Genomic DNA, 17,140 nt, shown 5'->3' with positions numbered 1-17,140 from the left:
ACACCCCACGCGTTTCAACATTGTGCGCGCAAATAAGGTTCCAAAATATCGATATTAGGCCTTTCGATCATTTTTCTTTTTTTATCTTTTCATTAATTACAATCAATTTAATTTTTTCGTGACAAATACAAAGAATCCCCGTCACAAATAAATTATCAAAAACACCTTTTTTCCTACTTGGAAAAATATAAAGATAAAAACAGCGTCGACTTCGTGCATATAGAGAACGGTTTACTATTTAAAAAATATTTATAAAAGAAACACATAATTATTTAACAAGAACGATCTAATTTTATTATCCCACGCGCGGCGATTAATTAATTAACAATTAAATAATTCTTGAAATGCGGATTCGAAATCGCGATCTCTCGCTCATTGATATCTCGAACGTTTCCCCTACCCGTGCTCTTTCCCCGCTGCCTTCACCCGCCCGCGGAGCTCACGCAACTGATGCAGTTTGACCAGTGGAGTGGTGGAACGTGGTGGGACGGGGTGACAACACGCTGCAACACACGACGGTGAAGGTGTTGGCGACTCGTGGTGCCGCACACGAGAACCTCGTGGATCTTCGTTACCCTCGAGAGTGTTCCCGCGAGTGCCGAACCGATTAAGAGATCATGGCGAGCTGTAGACTGTTCGGCGCCCTCGCGCGTTGCCCCCGCGCCTGCCCGAACTTTGCTTCGAAATACACAGGTGATTACGTGTCCACTTCTATAAACTTGTCGTTAGAAAAGAAGCGCGCGCCCGGAGGCACGTCCTCGCGAAGAGCTCTCGGCCCGCGCGCTCCTCTCATTCGGATCGGAAAACCGCGCGAGACGCGATGGAGATCGGGAAGATGCTCGGCAGCAACGGCAACCTCTGGTTGATAAGAGTGAATCCGTGCGGACGATTCAGGGCCTCGGGACGGCAATGGCGTGCGGTTTGTGCCGGCTGCGGGACGCGAATCGTCCGTCAAGAAGCATCGTTAAGTTAGGAACGAGGTTCCGCGCCCTTGACTACCGACCACGTACTTTTTTTTTAACGCGTTACGTGGGTACATACATATGCCAGAACCGGTACATCGGGCGAGGCGCCGGTGCGCGTTCGACCTTTGCTCCCCCCGCGATCGTGAGACGATAAGGTCGATTAGAACTAACTTTGCTCAGCCGAGGCCCGCGCTCGCCGGTAAAGCTTGAGAGTTGCACGTTATTTTGAGAATTACTTCGCTATATAATTGCGGTAGGACACGACGACAGACCGAGCGTTACGTGATCACGCTGTACTTTTGTACTTTGGACCAGGAGTCGAAAGCACGAAAGTTATGTTGACGTGCAGGCTGTTGCTTAAGAATGAACGAGCTCGAATTTTTGAGAGACACTTGAATGAAAGAAAAACAATCGTATCTATTGTAGGCCTAATTTTATTAATGAATATTAATATATTTATAATCATGGTCATCTTTTCTTAATATGGTGCTAATTTTGTTTTACTGTTAATACAATTATGATTTATTAAAATTGAAGCTCTTAAATCATTCAATTAATGGAAGTTTTCTGAGAATACAGCGAATGAACTAAATATACTTTAAGTGCAAACAGCGATGAAATGTAGATATTGTGATATAAATGTAGATAATGAAAAGATTAGATGTGTGACTTGGTGTAAAAAAATACTTTTTTTATACTAAAAAGAAAAAAAGAAAAGAAATTAATTAAATGACGAAAATATAAATTTAATATGTCATAATATTATAGTTATAAGACTGGAAAATTGTATCAAACTTTTTTAATTCCTGTAACAAATGTCTTTATCAATTTGATTAGTTGTCTGCAGCAAAACAAGAAGTGTTTTGTTTACAAAATTGTATTCCTTATCACAATCAACTCATTTTGTGTCTGTAACTTGATTATGTAATATATCTCTATGAAAAACATTGCTCTATTTTTATATGTTCAATCACTGTTATGTTTAAGTAATTGTTTGTGCATTAAAAAAACTTGTATTTTTAGGTATGCAACTGTCGATAAGGACATTAGTAACTGAGGCAAATAAAAAGCATTTCAAATGCAAAACCGTTGGCGATGTAGCAGTTATCACGATAGATTCACCAAATGTCAAAGTAATGTATAATATTATAATTTTATGTACGCATGACTAAATTTAATATTAAATTTATTTTGACATTGCAAAAAAGAACAAAAGTATGTTAACACATTTTTATTTTCGTTGTTGACACAGATTAACACCTTAAACAAGGAATTAATGGGAGAGATAGAAGGAGTGCTGAATGAAATTGAATCAAATCCTCTCGTGAACTCTGCAGTTCTTATTAGTGGAAAACCAGATAATTTTATAGTTGGTGCTGACATTACCATGTTACAAGCTCTTCCAGATGCAGAAGCTGGTTATCGATTAGCAAAAGATGGCCACAGAGTTCTGGATCTAATAGCAAATAGTAGTAAGCCAATTGTTGCTGCTATTCACGGTTCGTGCCTCGGTGGAGGCTTGGAGGTAATATATTTTTAAAACCGTTTGATTAAAACGTGGAAAATAAAAAAAAAAATTTTTTTTAACAGAATTATTTATTATATTGTATAGGTCGCATTAGCGTGTCATTACAGACTCGCCGTTAACAACAAAAGCACTAAATTAGGAACCCCAGAAGTATTACTCGGACTTCTTCCTGGTGGTGGTGGTACTCAACGCCTACCCCAACTTATTCCTCTTCCCACCGCTCTAGATATGGTACTCACAGGTAAAAATATTAAACCTGACAAAGCGAAGAAACTTGGACTAGTAGATATCATAGTGAACCGCCTTGGACCTGGAGTTGGATCACCTGAAGAAAAGTAAGAATAAAAAGCACACTCTTTTTTATATAAATATGTTTTCTAAAAAAAAAGCTTAAACAATGCTGTACATAAATCTAAAATTATAAATCATGTATCTAATCTAAAAATTAAATTACAATTTTTCAGTACAATAAGATACTTGGAAGAAACGGCGGTGAAAGCTGCTCGAGATATCGCAAATAAGAAATTAAAAATTGAGCGCGGTCCAAAAACTCTCGTAGATAAGATAACGAAACAAATTCTGTCCATCAACTTCGTCAAGGATCAGGTGTTTAAAAAAGCAAAGGCCCAGGTAATGAAAATGACGAATGGTTTATATCCAGCTCCGCTGAAAATCCTGGAAGTTGTGAGGGTCGGTTTAGATAAAGGTCCCGTTGCTGGATTTGATGCCGAGGCCAAAGGTTTTGGTCAACTGGCGGCTACACCAGAATGTAAAGGTCTCACCAGTTTATTTTTTGGACAAACAGCTTGTAAGAAAAATCGTTTTGGCGCGCCAAAAAGTGCAGTAAAGTACGTCTTTCAGTAAATATTTAAATAAAATAATATTGAAATAATTATTGACATTTTATTGAAATTTAATGTGTATAGGAAAGTTGCGGTTATTGGCGCTGGCTTGATGGGGGCTGGCATCGTCCAAGTCAGTATTGACAAAGGATTTGATGTCATTATGAAGGATACTAATGAGACCGGACTGTATCGCGGTATAAATCAGATTCAGAAAGGCCTGGACAATGCTGTGAAGCGTAAACGAATTTCCAGGTTCGAATTTAAGTTTTTTTTCGAATTTCTTTTATAAGAAAAAATATTCCATACATCGGAAGGCACATTAAAAAAAAAAAAATTTTTACAGTATCGAAAAGGATAAATATTTGTCTCATCTCGACTCAACATTAAGTTACGACTCCTTCAAGAATGCAGATTTAGTGATTGAGGCCGTCTTTGAGGACATTGGTATCAAGCACAAGGTCTTGAAGGAGATTGAAGCCGTGGTGCCAAATCACTGTGTTATCGCGACCAATACATCTGCTATTCCCATCACAAAAATCGCTGCTGGTAGCAGCCGTCCTGACAAAGTAATTTCAATGTTAATTCATGTTTATTTTTGAACTTAATAATATTTTATATAAAGTATTTATAAGATTATAAAAATATTTTATTTTTTGATTAAAATAACTTTATTATAAGTATATAAATAGATAAAAAAAATTTTATAATATGTTTACAGTTGATCGGTATGCATTACTTTTCTCCTGTCGACAAAATGCAGCTGCTAGAAATTATAACACACAAAGGAACATCCGAAGAAACAATTAAGACTGCTGTAGATGTTGGTTTGAAACAGGGTAAGACTGTTATCACAGTCGGTGATTGTCCTGGATTTTATACCTCAAGAATTCTTTCTACCATGTTGTCAGAAGCAATTAGGCTATTGCAGGTAAACTAAATAATAACTTTTTTTTTACAGAAATTATAAAAAATAAACGCTCAACTTTTAAATATTTAGAATTAATTATTATAATTGTTAAAGCAATTAATCTTATTCTATAGCTTTATATTATTTTTTAATTTTAAGTTGCAAATATAATTACGATGTAATTTGTTAAACAGGAAGGTGTAGATCCAATACAGTTAGATAAATTAACAAAATCGTTCGGCTTTCCCGTCGGTCCAGCCACTCTGTCCGACGAGGTTGGTATCGATGTAGGTGCTCACATTAGCGTTGACCTCCAAAAAGCTTACGGCGAGCGCTTCAAGGGAGGAGACGTAAATATTCTAGGCGACATGGTTAAAGCTGGTTTTCTCGGTAAGGTTTTTATCATAACAAAAAAATACTTCCGACAAATAGAGCCGATTATTTTGCATTTGTTAGAGAAAAATTGACATTAATAATTAATAATAATAGAAAAAATCAAATTGTCTATTATAATAAATTACGATAAACTACGAAATACTACAACTAGACATATGAATTTCAGGACGAAAGTCTGGCAAAGGTATATTCGTATATGAAACCGGCTCGAAGAATAGAGACGTAAATCCAGGCGCATATGATATTCTGAAAAAATACAGCATCGAACCTAAGGGTAGCACGTCCGATGAAGATCGTCAATTGAGAATGGTTTCGCGGTTTGTTAATGAAGCAGTGCTGTGCTTGGAAGAAAATGTTCTAGCTAATCCTGTAAGTAAATGCACTTTATATTTTATTTAGCATGCTCAATAAATTTAAAGAATAAAACTTCATAATAATATTTTATATCAAATTTTTATTTGTAAAATTTCTTATTTATTAATATTTATATTTTAGTTGGAAGGTAATGTGGGAGCTGTATTCGGGTTGGGCTTCCCTCCATTTACGGGTGGACCATTCCGGTGGGTAGACGCGTACGGCGCCCATAGACTTGTTAAAAAAATGGAGGAATTCCAGAGTCACTACGGCGAAACTTTTAGACCGTGTCAACTACTACGCGATATGGCGTCCGATTCTACGCGAAAATTCCACCCGAAATAAAGGTTTGATATGATCCACATATCTTAAAGTTGATTAATATTGGTTCGAAACTGTATAACGTTTTTTGCCTGAAACTTAGACAAACAAATTGCATCTTCGAAATAGATGCATATTTTAAGCCCTTTTGTTATCTTGCTACTTGGAGCATTTGTTATATCTTGTGTATATTAATTTAAAGAAAAGTTAATCATGTTTCTTTTTTTTTTTTTTTTCTGCTATTATATAATTATTATGTTAGACTTAACTCGGAATTTGCCTTACGACACTTGTCTAACATTATGATAATAGCCAATGAAAATCATTATAATTATTAACATTCAGTTCTGCATTATTAATTTTTTTATGAAAAAACTATATTTCTAAAAGCATCAAAAAAGGGATATAGTTTTAACAGTACTTATAACCAGCACAGTTTTATTCACACAAGATACAACTCGCGATTCCACGTGTGCAGGTCAAACGAGAGAGGGTAATACGTGCCACGCATAGCGCGAGGCTGTCGCGATTTCTAGAATACCATATATTTTTGGACTTGGTATTTACACATCCCGCGCCCAACGATTTTTCGTAAGCACATTGTAGATAGGCTCGTGCATTTATTAATATTCAGAGATTTTTATATACTGCAAAATATTTGATATCTTTATAAATATATTTGCAGCATACTCGTTGCAAATTAGGCGAAGCATACGTAATAATTGTACAACTATTTTTACAGAATTTATCAGAAATAAAGAGTTTCAATATTGAGTTGTTTCCATACTCTTAAGGTGAAATTTTTATTTCAGTTATTCATCGAATGTCTATATTAATTAAGTAGAAAATATTTTTTTTAATATAACATGTTTATTTTATACGTAATTATAGTTTGTAATATTGTTACAGATTCTATTTAATTCACCATTTTTATTATTCCTTTTATGCATTGCGCTCTAGCTAGGTTTAAGCTATTGCTGTGATCGTGAATTTAGTAAAAATTTTTTCACTTTAGTACGTGAGTAATTGATCGTCCCGATTTCAATTAAAGAAACATAATTAATCAGTTATAATTAATATTATTCATCAGAATTGAATATGCAGACGCAATGTAGAAATGGAAATGTTTAGCTTGATGCAACAGTCGAGAGATGTTGCACTCTTGTTTGCGCCGATATCATTTCTTTCAGTCGATTCTGAGAGAACATAAATTAAATTTTATATCAATTTCCTTGTTTTCAGATCACCTTTAATAGATTTTCACAACCTTTTACGCTAAATGACATTATTGAAAATTAACTTTATAAATAATTTTTCTAAATCCCAATTTAATGCAGAAAGCAATTTTCTATTAGACGAATTTATTGTTCAGTGCTTATAGAATTCTAATTTCTTTTATAATATTCTATACTGTCCTTTACTTAAAAAAAATCTTTCCTTTCTTCAACCGTTTTAAACAAATAATCGTACATATAATCATTGCTTTACAATTACATGATTTATTAATTAATCACGACTTTCAGTCGAGTTTATTTAAGCGCAATGAATTTACGTGCGGTTAGCGACGTCGTTTTGAAAAAATATCCTTCGCTTCGCGAAAAAAAAAAAGAAATAATCGCAATTTCGTTAATGCGCATCTCGTTTTACGCCGGAATTGATATCGCCCGTATAAACGCGTCGGATTTTTGCCATCGGACAAATTTTTGCCGGAGACGGACGCGAAGGGTAATCGCGAGGATATTTTGCGTCATCTACCGGTCCCAGCGTGCTTGTTTGTGACATTAATGTCGCTCAATAAAACCCGAGTCCTTGGCTGACGCAAGAAAATCGGGAATTTCACGATAGCGTTACGCGCGCCGACAATGGGCGTTGCTTTTGTGTCTCCTGTTTCTGGAGCACCCGATCCCGGAAAAGCTTAGGGAAAGGTGGCTAGACCACCTATCGAACGAAATGTTGAAACAGCATTTTATGTAGACATATTTTTTTATTTTATTTTATTTTTTTCTTTAACGATACAAGTACCACTCGTGATATCTATCTTACGTTTCGACGTCAGGTATTAAAACGCGTCCCAATAATCGTCCGCGATAAGAAGAGTCTCGTCGAAGTATGCATTTCAGATGACACCGCACGATAAAACAAGGTCTCTCGGTGCCGATAACGCGTGTCTGGCAGAAATTCGGTAGTAGAAATTTACGTGAGAGATATCCCAATCGTCACACGAGACATTTTTTTTTATCAGAAAATTATCTTTGAGACTTTGCCTCTTTTTTTTAATATTTTTTTTTTTTTTTGTTTTTTTTCTAGAACGCGTTCTGCTTCGCGAAGTCAAACACGCCAGTTTTCCGGACTTGTTCAAGTAATATCCCTGCTATTTTTTAATATACATTTATGATTCGATTAACCCTTTAAGGCGAGCGCTATCGGTGTCCCCTCGACATGATTTTCCAAATATAATTCCGCGCGTTGGATACATGAATGATAATGCGGTTAATTGATTCTTATCGGTAAGAGAATGATATCGCAAATGTCTAAACAGTCACGCGCGTTCACGTGATTCGCGATGATGGAAATTTTCTGGGGAAATCGGCCTAATAATCTAATGGTAGTTCCTCCGCGCGAAATAAATAATTATTAACGTTACAGTGTCAATACTGCAGCTTCGATGCGAAAGAGCGTCTCGTAATCGGCAAGAAATTCAACGCGTCGCGTCATTTCCCGGCAAAAAGCCGATCCGCATAGATCTGCATAAATAATTGGAATTTAATTAATCGATCGATGTAATATTTCCTCAACAATTTTCTCTTCCACATTCGCGATATCGTAGTCGGCTTCGCGCCGAAACCAAATCGTTTCTCAACGATCGCCGTTCGAATTCCCGCGTGCCGCTTCAATAATTTCTGCTCGCCAGCAAAAATTCGTCGCGTTGCCCAATTTCTCGAAGGAAACGTAAAATCCATTATTTCGAACATCCACCCGGCGATTTATTTATAAATCCATTTATCCCTGCGTCAGTGATTCGCCGAACAACCGTGGCTGTTTTTATCTTTAATGTCAGCATCCATCCGGGATTTCAGCGCGCGGTGTCATATAGCAAAGGTTCCTCGAAACAAATCGTTTATTTTGATAATTTTAACGTTATCGTCTCGTGCATCTCGGTATATATATTCACCGTGAATTTGCGAAACGGCCCCGCGTGTGCTTTAATTAATCGATTCCGAATTCACGGACCGAGCGGCTAGCCGCGATTCGCGCCGTTCGTCGTTGTATATGAGAAAATACGAGCCACGCGCCTTATCTCGGCTTGCCGAGCCTATATCGGGCATCTCCTGTTCACGTGGACCCCGCGGTGTCCCTGAGATGCACACGCGTCTCTCGAGACGTAACACGCCTCCTCGAAAGCGGCCCCGATGCGACATGACGTCACCGATCCCTTCTTATCTCATCCGATACGTTTCTTTCGCATTGTTATCGCCCGGTTCGGTCACTTTTGAGAGTCTCGACCTTCCTCACGGGATTTAAATCCCGTTTCCGCCTGCCCGCATGGGAGAGGAAGGGTTCGTCGCACCTTTAAGGAATAAAAAAAAAAAAACCCCCCGCGCGATTCTTCTCGAACTGCGAAATAAAGGACTTATTTTCCATCGAATTTCACTGTGAATCCGCTTCGCAAGATGCAAATTTTATGCGCGACTCGTGCAGCGATTTGAAATTAATAAATAACTTAGATAAAAATTGGATTTATTCGACTTGAAGTAAAATATCGGGAAAAGAAAGGAAGGACGTAAAACATGTGATGATTTACGAAAGTATACAATTTATTATTTAATTGTAGAAAAAGATCAACCCTTGCTACCACCGAGACTTGGTGTCGAGCGGTTTTCGGGGTCATTAATTACAATAAAAGTTTTCGATTTTATACAGTTTTAACGATACACTGAAGTCTTATGCGGCCAAGTGAAGTCTCCACCTGGCTGTGATAGAAATACATATACATATGTACATGCTGCGACTCTAGGAGCGGATGCAATGTTCTCCAAGCTACAGAGCGAGCATTATTTCTTCCCTAACGTACATAAAACATGAGGCAAGCTCTGAAAGACGAAAATAGTAATAATCTCAAGTAGATAAGGATATAAAAAAAAAAAAAGAAAAAAAAAAAGAAAATACAGTAACTTTTAAAAATACAAACTTGAAACGACGACCTCGACAAAGATCTCATTGCATCCACTCCCACATTATCCATATTCAATATATACAACTAGTCTCGTTAAAGCGATCATAATCTTAAAAACCTGTACATAACCGTTATATACATGAATCGATACGTCTCGTCTCCTCATAAATAAATATTCTTTCTGTATCTAGGTCAATGCGCTCAAACTTGACGCTAAAAAAAAAGTTCCATTTACCGAGAGCTATAAACTACGCGATGGAAAAACCTGAGACGAGCTGAGACACCCGGGGATAAATATCGGTACGGCTTTTCGAAGCGTTCTCCTAGATTTTCGTATTATTCAACGAGGAATCTCCGACCAGCGAAGAGTCAAGCGATTTTAATGGTACCCTTTGAAGTATTTAGCTCGTTCTCAAGTCACGCATTAATTATACGAAAGTTCAGTTTAACGCCGGCACATTCCCATACTGTTCAAGATCAAACGAGCACGCGGTCTCGATTAGCGGATGCGAACCCCAAACTCTTCGCAAGTGACTGGAGAGATAGTGGAACTCTCGGACTGAACGGCGCACTTAATCTTCACGTGCGACGGATCACAGACACATGTAGGTACTCGGTTTACGGGCGACGATGGATTTTCCTGCGCGTGGAACCCAGTCGCCTTGTATTTTTCCTCCGCTACCTCGGCTGAGCTTTCTTCCTCGATTGGCTCGATTTGTCCGTCGTCTTTCTCCCGGCAGCCTCGAAGAATAAAAATCCGAATCCAGTCTGATTAAGGCACGCATACGGAAGCGCAGAGTCCAAGCTTTGGCGAATCTGAGAGCTGGCTTTTAAGCCGCCAGCTGAGGCGGCACCAACTGTTGAATGGGTCGCGTTAGCCGCGGTGCCAACACCGGCAGCAGGCTCACCCTGAGTGGCGTCTGTGCCATTTGAGAGGCGGCAATCTGGCCGCTCGACGTGGACGACGAAGAGGACTTATCTCTGGAGTGGCGCTTCACGTGCTTCGCCAGGTGATCGCTTCTCATGAATCGCCTCTGGCAGACCGCGCAGGCGAACTTCTTCTCGCCGGTGTGCGTGCGCTTGTGCCGCGAGAGTTCGTCGCTGCGGGAGAAGCGGCGGCTGCAGTCCTCGTACGGGCACGGGAACGGCCTCTCACCGGTGTGGGTGCGGGTGTGCGCCTTCAGATGCGACGACTTGAAGTAGTTCTTGCCGCAGCCCGGATGCTCGCATTCGTACACGCGGCGACGGGTCTCCGTCATCCCCGTGCTGGCGGTGGTGGTCGTCGCGGTGGTCACGGTAGTCGGTGCCGCGCTGGCGACCAGCAGAAGGGGTGCACGCGGAAGGACCAAAGGTGAACCCAGCAAACCTGCTACGACGATGGGGGTAGGCTTGGGCGCCAGGGGTTGCAGTCTCGGTAACTGCTGATGATGATGCTGATATTGCGGCTGCTGCGGGTGCTGCTGACAGCTCTCGCGATCGGTGTTCTTGCTGTTGACGATGATCTCCTCCTTGCGCAAGCTCATTTTGAACTTCAGGCTGCGCAACACGTTCTCCACCGGTCCCGTTACGCTGGCTCGCGCGCTCGCAGGTGGACTGGGCTGCTGCCGCGCGAGCGGCTCACATGGCACCGGCTGGCCGGTGCTCGCGGGGCACCCAGCGAGGTTCGCCGGAATGCAGGTGCCGTCTCGATTGGCGCGCATTATCACCGAAACCCGAGTTGGCTCTGGGCTCGGCGGCGGTGTGCCATCTAATAGCAGCTGAAACGATAAGAAAGTTACTTTGTACTCGGATGAATTTAAACAAGCTGTAGAACAAGTCCTAGGGCGATTCTTTTTATCAATGCAGATCGATTACAATCACGGTCCGGCTTGTGTGTTTTTTTATTTTTATTTAACGCTTCGATCTTTAGAATTAGAAAGAGATGAAAGAGTCGCGCCGTGATTGAAATTAATCTGCGCGCTGTTAGAAATGCCTTTTATCTCATCAAGCTCTAACAATAACAACAAGATACAAAGTAAAGTAAACCGAGACAAGGGGCGTTTATCTGCGCTAGACATAATCCGTGGCTCATTTTTCAGGCTGAATATTTCTACACCCACGCAATGTAAAGAAACGGGGGAGAGGAAAAGAAAGAAAGAAAAAAAATAATAATAAACAGCAGGCCATGTAAAAGCTTTATAAATATTTCTGCTGATTCGAAAGTAGATCGATCTTACGTTCCTCGACGTACCAAATCGCGGATGATGCGAAAGAAGAAAATCATTTGAAGCCCGATAGGAGGACGCTACGAATTCGTTGTATCAATTCGCGGCAGTGTCGCGCGCTGTTTATCAGTAGGGCGATACGAGCAATGTCTTTTTTAATGAAAGTATCGTCGGAAGGTACGCGCGGCTCGAGAGATAAAACGGCGAAATGAAATGCCGCGCGCTCGAACATCGTGGCGTCGACGACAATCAGACAGTTCCAGCCGTTACAGGCCGTTCTCCAGTCCGGACAATTGAACCGAAAACAAACGAAGGAAAAGAGTGAACGAAGGAGAAGAATGAACGAAGGAGAAGAGTGACCGAAGGAAAAGAATGAACGAAGGAAAAGAATGAACGAAGGAAAAGAGTGAACGAAGGAAAAGAGTGAACGAAAGAGAAGAGTAAAGAGAAAGATTTTTAAGAGAAAGACGAGAGAAAGAGCAGAGAGCCTCGGCGGGAATATGCAGCTGCTTTTGATAGTTCTGGTTAGAAGAGCCTTATTTACCTTCGCCAATTCGCATTGCTCGACGCATCGCCGCTTCCGGGGCGGCTCGTCTTCCTCTGAGTCGGAGGGCTGCGGGGTGGGCGGCAGAACAGGGTGGGCACCCGTGTCCTCCGCGTTTCTCCCTTCAGATCTCGTGGACTGGCCTGAGAGCTTCTCCCCGAGCAGAGCCGCGACACTGAATGACAACTGAGGTTCCATCTGCGAAACAGAAGAAAGTTTTGTGAGCATGTATCGTTGCTTGGACGTGCACTTGATGAAGACGTAAGTACTGTACTTTCGCGTGAAATAATTGGTAATTGCGGTCAGATTTTTGTTAACTTATTATACATTTGTTTTTTATTTTTTTTTATTTGATTATGAATGTGGGATTTTATTAGCTGACTTATGATACGAATATTTAATTTTGTTTGCTTTAATTTGATTATTTTATCACGCCGTAATTTTTCTTTTATTTTTATTTCTAGTAAAATGATACCTACGATCAAACGGAGAGTGTTATACGTGACTTGAAAGTGAAATTTAACAAAATGTTAACGAGATTAATTTATTAACTCCGCATTAACGCAACGAAATTAATTTGAACACGGAAACACATAAAGTTTATCAAAATCTCAGACTATTCTCGACATCGACACGGATTATCAATCTTCCTAGACGCGGAGCGATTCGCACGTAAGTACAATGCACTTCGTAACACTTCGTGCGGGCCTCGCGGTGGGCGGTTTAAAGTTTCCCGGGCGACGGCGGGCAATGTTATGGCGGTACATTTAATTCGCTCTGGCACTTACATGTTTCAGTCGTGGTGAAGCTGGCGGGGAAAGAGGTGTCTGATTTGTATCCATGTTCACCCGGGTCGGCGAGCACGGGATAACTCAAGATAAATGCAAAAAAAAAAAAAAAAGACCGTCAACCCCCGGCCGCTGCTTTCCAAATCGAAAACGCGGCGAGGCAGAAAAGAGGTGAGAAGTTAAAAAAAAAAAAAGTGTAACGAGGATGCACGAGAAGAACACAATGAAGGTGTGCGCGCGCGCTCGGGCTTCAGCGCCGAGCCCTCTTCGGTAATACGGAACAGCGAGTGGCGTACGTGAACGTGCGGGCGTCTCGCGGCGCAATGAGGGTTCCGGCGGGTCGGCGCGCCCGGCTATGGGACGCGCCGTTACGTGTGTACGTGCGCGATCACGCAGCGCGCGCGGGCGCGACCAATCGCGGCGAGGGGCTCGCCGTCGGCCGGCCAGTCGGCACCGGCCGATCAGCCCGCGGACGCGTGATCGTCCGCGTGCTGTTCACGTGCTCCCGGTCTGACTCGGGCCGTGATCGTGACGTCAGCGCGCGTGGCGGACGCGGTCGATACGTCATGGCGTCATGGCGCGCCCCGCGAGCGTCATACCTCTCCGCCACGCACCGGCCCTCTTCCCTCGCGCTGCTCCAGTGCCGCTGTACATACGTCGATTTCGCTCCGCCGTGGGTCCGCGGGACGCGTCCCTCTCGCCTCCTCGCGCGTCAAGCGGCCTCGTCTGCCCGCCTCTGCCTGAATCCCCGCGGCGTCCTTCGTCGCAGGCCTACTTCTCCTCTCTTCCTGACTTTTTGTATGTTTTATACGACTTTCTTCGTGTCTCTGTCTCCCTTTTTATCCTTGTTTTGTTTTTGTTTTTTTCTTCCTTTTTTTTTTCTTTTTCCTTTTTTTAATTTTATTTTTGGCGAATGCAGTAATCCGTGCCTTAACCAGATTTATGTATTTCTTCTTTCCTCTGTATCGTGGAATTATATAATTTTATCAGATTTGCATCGAAAGAATTTCTTTAAAGACGTAGAGTAAGAAACCACCATAAGAGAGCTATGTTCTTTCTCTTTTTATAATTAGATTGTTATTGCAGGCTTTCCACCGATGACCTGGATCGGCCAATGAAATATTCATCTAGTTAATGCAAGGGCTATTGAAAGTATAAATTGTAATATTAATTTTATTGTCTACATGCGTATGCTCTCATTTTATTTTATCTTTGTTTCAAACTTTTGTCTTTCATCTTCCGCAGGCAAGTTATGCTTTAAAACGGTCCCACACCGTGCTGGTTGCAACACAACCGTTGCGACAAACCCGCATCCGGAGTAATCGGCAGAAATAAACGTCCAAAAGAGCCCAGCACGGAGTTTCTCGACGGTCCATGGGGCCAGCCTGTACCTTGAAACGAGCACTTTCGTTCTATTCGCGTATGGCGAACAAAACGACCGCATCGGAAAGTCAAATGCAGAAATGTGTGCCGCGCATCCGAAATGCCAGTTGCAAAAATCTCACAGCGGGTCTCTCGAGCGTCAGTCAGGCGGACGATGAGAAACGTGACAGGCCAATAAACGCAGTGGAAGAGCGCTCTTGCCTCTTGGCAGGACGAAAATGAACATATGCGAAAGATAACGCAATTGATAGCCGAATGCACGGTCTGACAACAACGGGATAAATCCTTTCTCCGGCGATAACAGATCCGGCAATCGACACCGAATACGTTCAACCGTTAGCGGCTGAATTTTTCGATGCCACGTAAGTTAATGTATAAGTAAAGCATGCGCAGTTTTTTTTTTCTTTCTTTTTTCTCTTGAAAATTATTTCGTTAAAATTATTCTTCAGCTTGCATTTTGTTGATTCTGCATATAACACAAACACATATACATGTATGTTTCACAATATTATATATGCGTTAGTATACGTGATTGTCTTTTTTCTTTTTTGTAATTTTCTTTTTCTTTTTACCAGGAGAAAAAATGCAGTTGCGATGAAGGTTCAGAGAATTCGGAAAAGCCAGGATTTTTTTAATGAGGAAGAGAAGTGGGGAGTAACTTCTAGGTGATGATAGCGTTAAATATATTAGACGCCTACTTTGCGGAATGATAATTTTATTCTGCCAGTCCAGTTTGTCTTCTGCCTGCGCGATAAATTCGAATTTGAATATGACGTACTTGAAACTATAGAAAACATTGTAAGTATTTAAAGTAATATTATATTTTACAGGTATTTCTTTAATAGTCCGGAGGTTTTGGTTAAAAAAAATATAGATCAACTCCCTTGTTCCCAACAGTCGACCTCGATATCTGCCACGTCAACCAACAGCTGCATTTTACATCATTAATTGACGCTGAATTTTAAATCGTAAATCACATTTTACTCGTGAATTCGATCAGAAATTTGTTAATATTTGCGAATGACAACATTGCGTAATAAGTTGAGCAGTATCTCTACGTTTTTAAATGTTTGTTAAACTGAAGATGACCTGATCGATGTCAAACTAATTCATGCAGCCTTAACTTTTGATTAGTATATCGTTTAAGAATATGATTCAGCGCTGAAAACCGAACTTACTCGGTGCTAGATTACTCTTCATTTAATTTTAAATCAAACAAAAGGATTCCGTACCTTTACTCATTAATTATTTTTAAATACAAATCATTGTTTGTCACGTTGCACCAATGTTACTTTTCATCTGTGTGTTTATAGGATACTTTTTGGAAAATACGTGCCTCGGCAGAAGCTACCGTCGCACGCTGCCGCAATATGTCCCGTGATTGTCACGAAGTCGTGGAGTAGGTTCGGATGCACTTCGGACGCATTGCAAATCAATTGATTGGCGTGTTTGCGGCCGACCGTAGGATGACGGCACTTGACGTGGGAAAAAAAAGAATCGCAGATACGAGGGGATCTCGCGGCCGCCCCCATCCTAAATTAAGCCGTTAATTTTTATTTTTGGTGCGAAAAGTCATGTATTTCATTTACTGCATGTTTACTATTACGTCTCGCGGCGCGCGACGGCCGCGAATCAGCCGCCGTGCTCGTGATCGCGTGGCGGCCGCTATCTGCGGAGTCAAACAACACGCCGACGCGCAAAAGTGTCGTTGATCTTGTTTTGGAGGCGAATAAGGGTATCGGAACAGCGACGAGATCACGCGATTGATCCTCACGATTGCCTTTTGCGAAAGAAAGCGATAAGCTTATCTGAACCCCGCGCGCGACCCCGCGAATATCAAATGTCGAAAAAGCTAGCACGCAAAAGAATTCCATATCGATTATTATATCATTCATTCAATAATAGATACATTATAATTATCGTCGCTGCAGGCGAATAAAGATAGTGTAAGAGGATGCTATTGTTACATCATTATTCACGATATCGTAGCCATCGAAAACCGCGTGAAACAAAATGGCTCGAGAAAGATAGACGCAAGTTTTTCCATTTTTATTTTTTATCACTGATTATTGATAACTTGTAATTGTCGATATCGAACGAAAGAAAATCCGGTTTTGTACCGATGACAATCTCGGGTATCTAATTAAGGATCATCCGAGCTTTTCCGCCTACATAGCGTCATAAATAATTCGCGAGACGTTTAACGCTCTTTGAACGTGTTGGCTGCTGCCTGCAAATCGAGAGAAACGGCACTATAATGTCTGGCGAGGCGACGGTGGCTCGAGTACGTCGGGGCAAACTTTTAGGGTCGCTTTGATGAGAACAGAGAGAGGCGGATTAATGTGACCTGCCCGTAGATAATTATGTTAGTAGGTCAGCGTGGCGAAATTTACATGTATATAAAACATAAAAGCGAAAATCGCGCCACGATACTTCGGGAATAAAAATCGAACTGATAATCTCGTTTACGTTAACTATTTTAATCTACGTAAAACTCAAATTATTTATTACTTCGTCGAAGGAATCATTATTCCATCTGAAAGATTATTCTCAATATCCAGAGACACTTCTTTAGAAAAGATCAGTTTTCTTATATAAAATTATACATAGTCTTCTTTAAAAGGATTATTGTATATTATGTCATCGTTTATTGTCATTCTAGAATTTTTATAATATTTTTTTATCTTTACAAATTATTTTAAATTGAAAAGAAAAAGATAAGCGGCACGCC

General features: G+C 40.9%; 2 protein-coding genes across 8 annotated transcripts; one reads left to right on the top strand and one right to left on the bottom strand.

Moving 5' to 3' along the window:
* The first annotated feature begins 452 nt into the window (after nt 1-452).
* Mtpalpha (monolysocardiolipin acyltransferase Mtpalpha) lies at nt 453-17,125 on the top strand. Of its 7 annotated transcripts, XR_011547228.1 has the most exons (18): nt 453-693; nt 1,989-2,098; nt 2,218-2,490; nt 2,578-2,828; nt 2,958-3,341; nt 3,420-3,590; nt 3,682-3,904; nt 4,057-4,266; nt 4,440-4,635; nt 4,808-5,010; nt 5,137-5,342; nt 9,682-12,499; nt 12,703-12,910; nt 13,036-13,197; nt 14,113-14,187; nt 14,272-14,771; nt 14,985-15,207; nt 15,723-17,125. XR_011547228.1 is itself a non-coding variant. In XM_070671953.1 (12 exons), the coding sequence occupies exons 1-11, from the start codon at nt 618-620 to the stop codon at nt 5,338-5,340; spliced, it is 2,301 nt and encodes a 766-aa protein (XP_070528054.1). In that variant the 5' UTR covers nt 453-617; the 3' UTR covers nt 5,341-5,342; nt 9,238-9,480. The 7 variants fall into 7 exon arrangements, 3 of the variants coding, with proteins under 3 accessions (XP_070528054.1, XP_070528052.1, XP_070528051.1); XR_011547227.1 differs by having other exon boundaries at nt 12,703-13,197; XR_011547229.1 differs by lacking the exons at nt 12,703-12,910; nt 13,036-13,197.
* LOC139111579 (Krueppel-like factor 13) lies at nt 9,114-13,368 on the bottom strand. The gene is made up of 3 exons (XM_070671968.1): nt 13,027-13,368; nt 12,239-12,436; nt 9,114-11,247 (listed from the first exon to the last, which is right to left on the bottom strand). The coding sequence occupies exons 1-3, from the start codon at nt 13,078-13,080 to the stop codon at nt 10,321-10,323; spliced, it is 1,179 nt and encodes a 392-aa protein (XP_070528069.1). The 5' UTR covers nt 13,081-13,368; the 3' UTR covers nt 9,114-10,320.
* Nucleotides 17,126-17,140: the final 15 nt, after the last annotated feature.

This window comes from Cardiocondyla obscurior, linkage group LG24, assembly GCF_019399895.1.
Source record: "Cardiocondyla obscurior isolate alpha-2009 linkage group LG24, Cobs3.1, whole genome shotgun sequence".
Taxonomy (NCBI): domain Eukaryota; kingdom Metazoa; phylum Arthropoda; class Insecta; order Hymenoptera; family Formicidae; genus Cardiocondyla; species Cardiocondyla obscurior.
The sequence above is the reverse complement of the archived record's forward strand: the minus strand, read 5'-3'. Positions and strand labels throughout refer to the sequence as shown.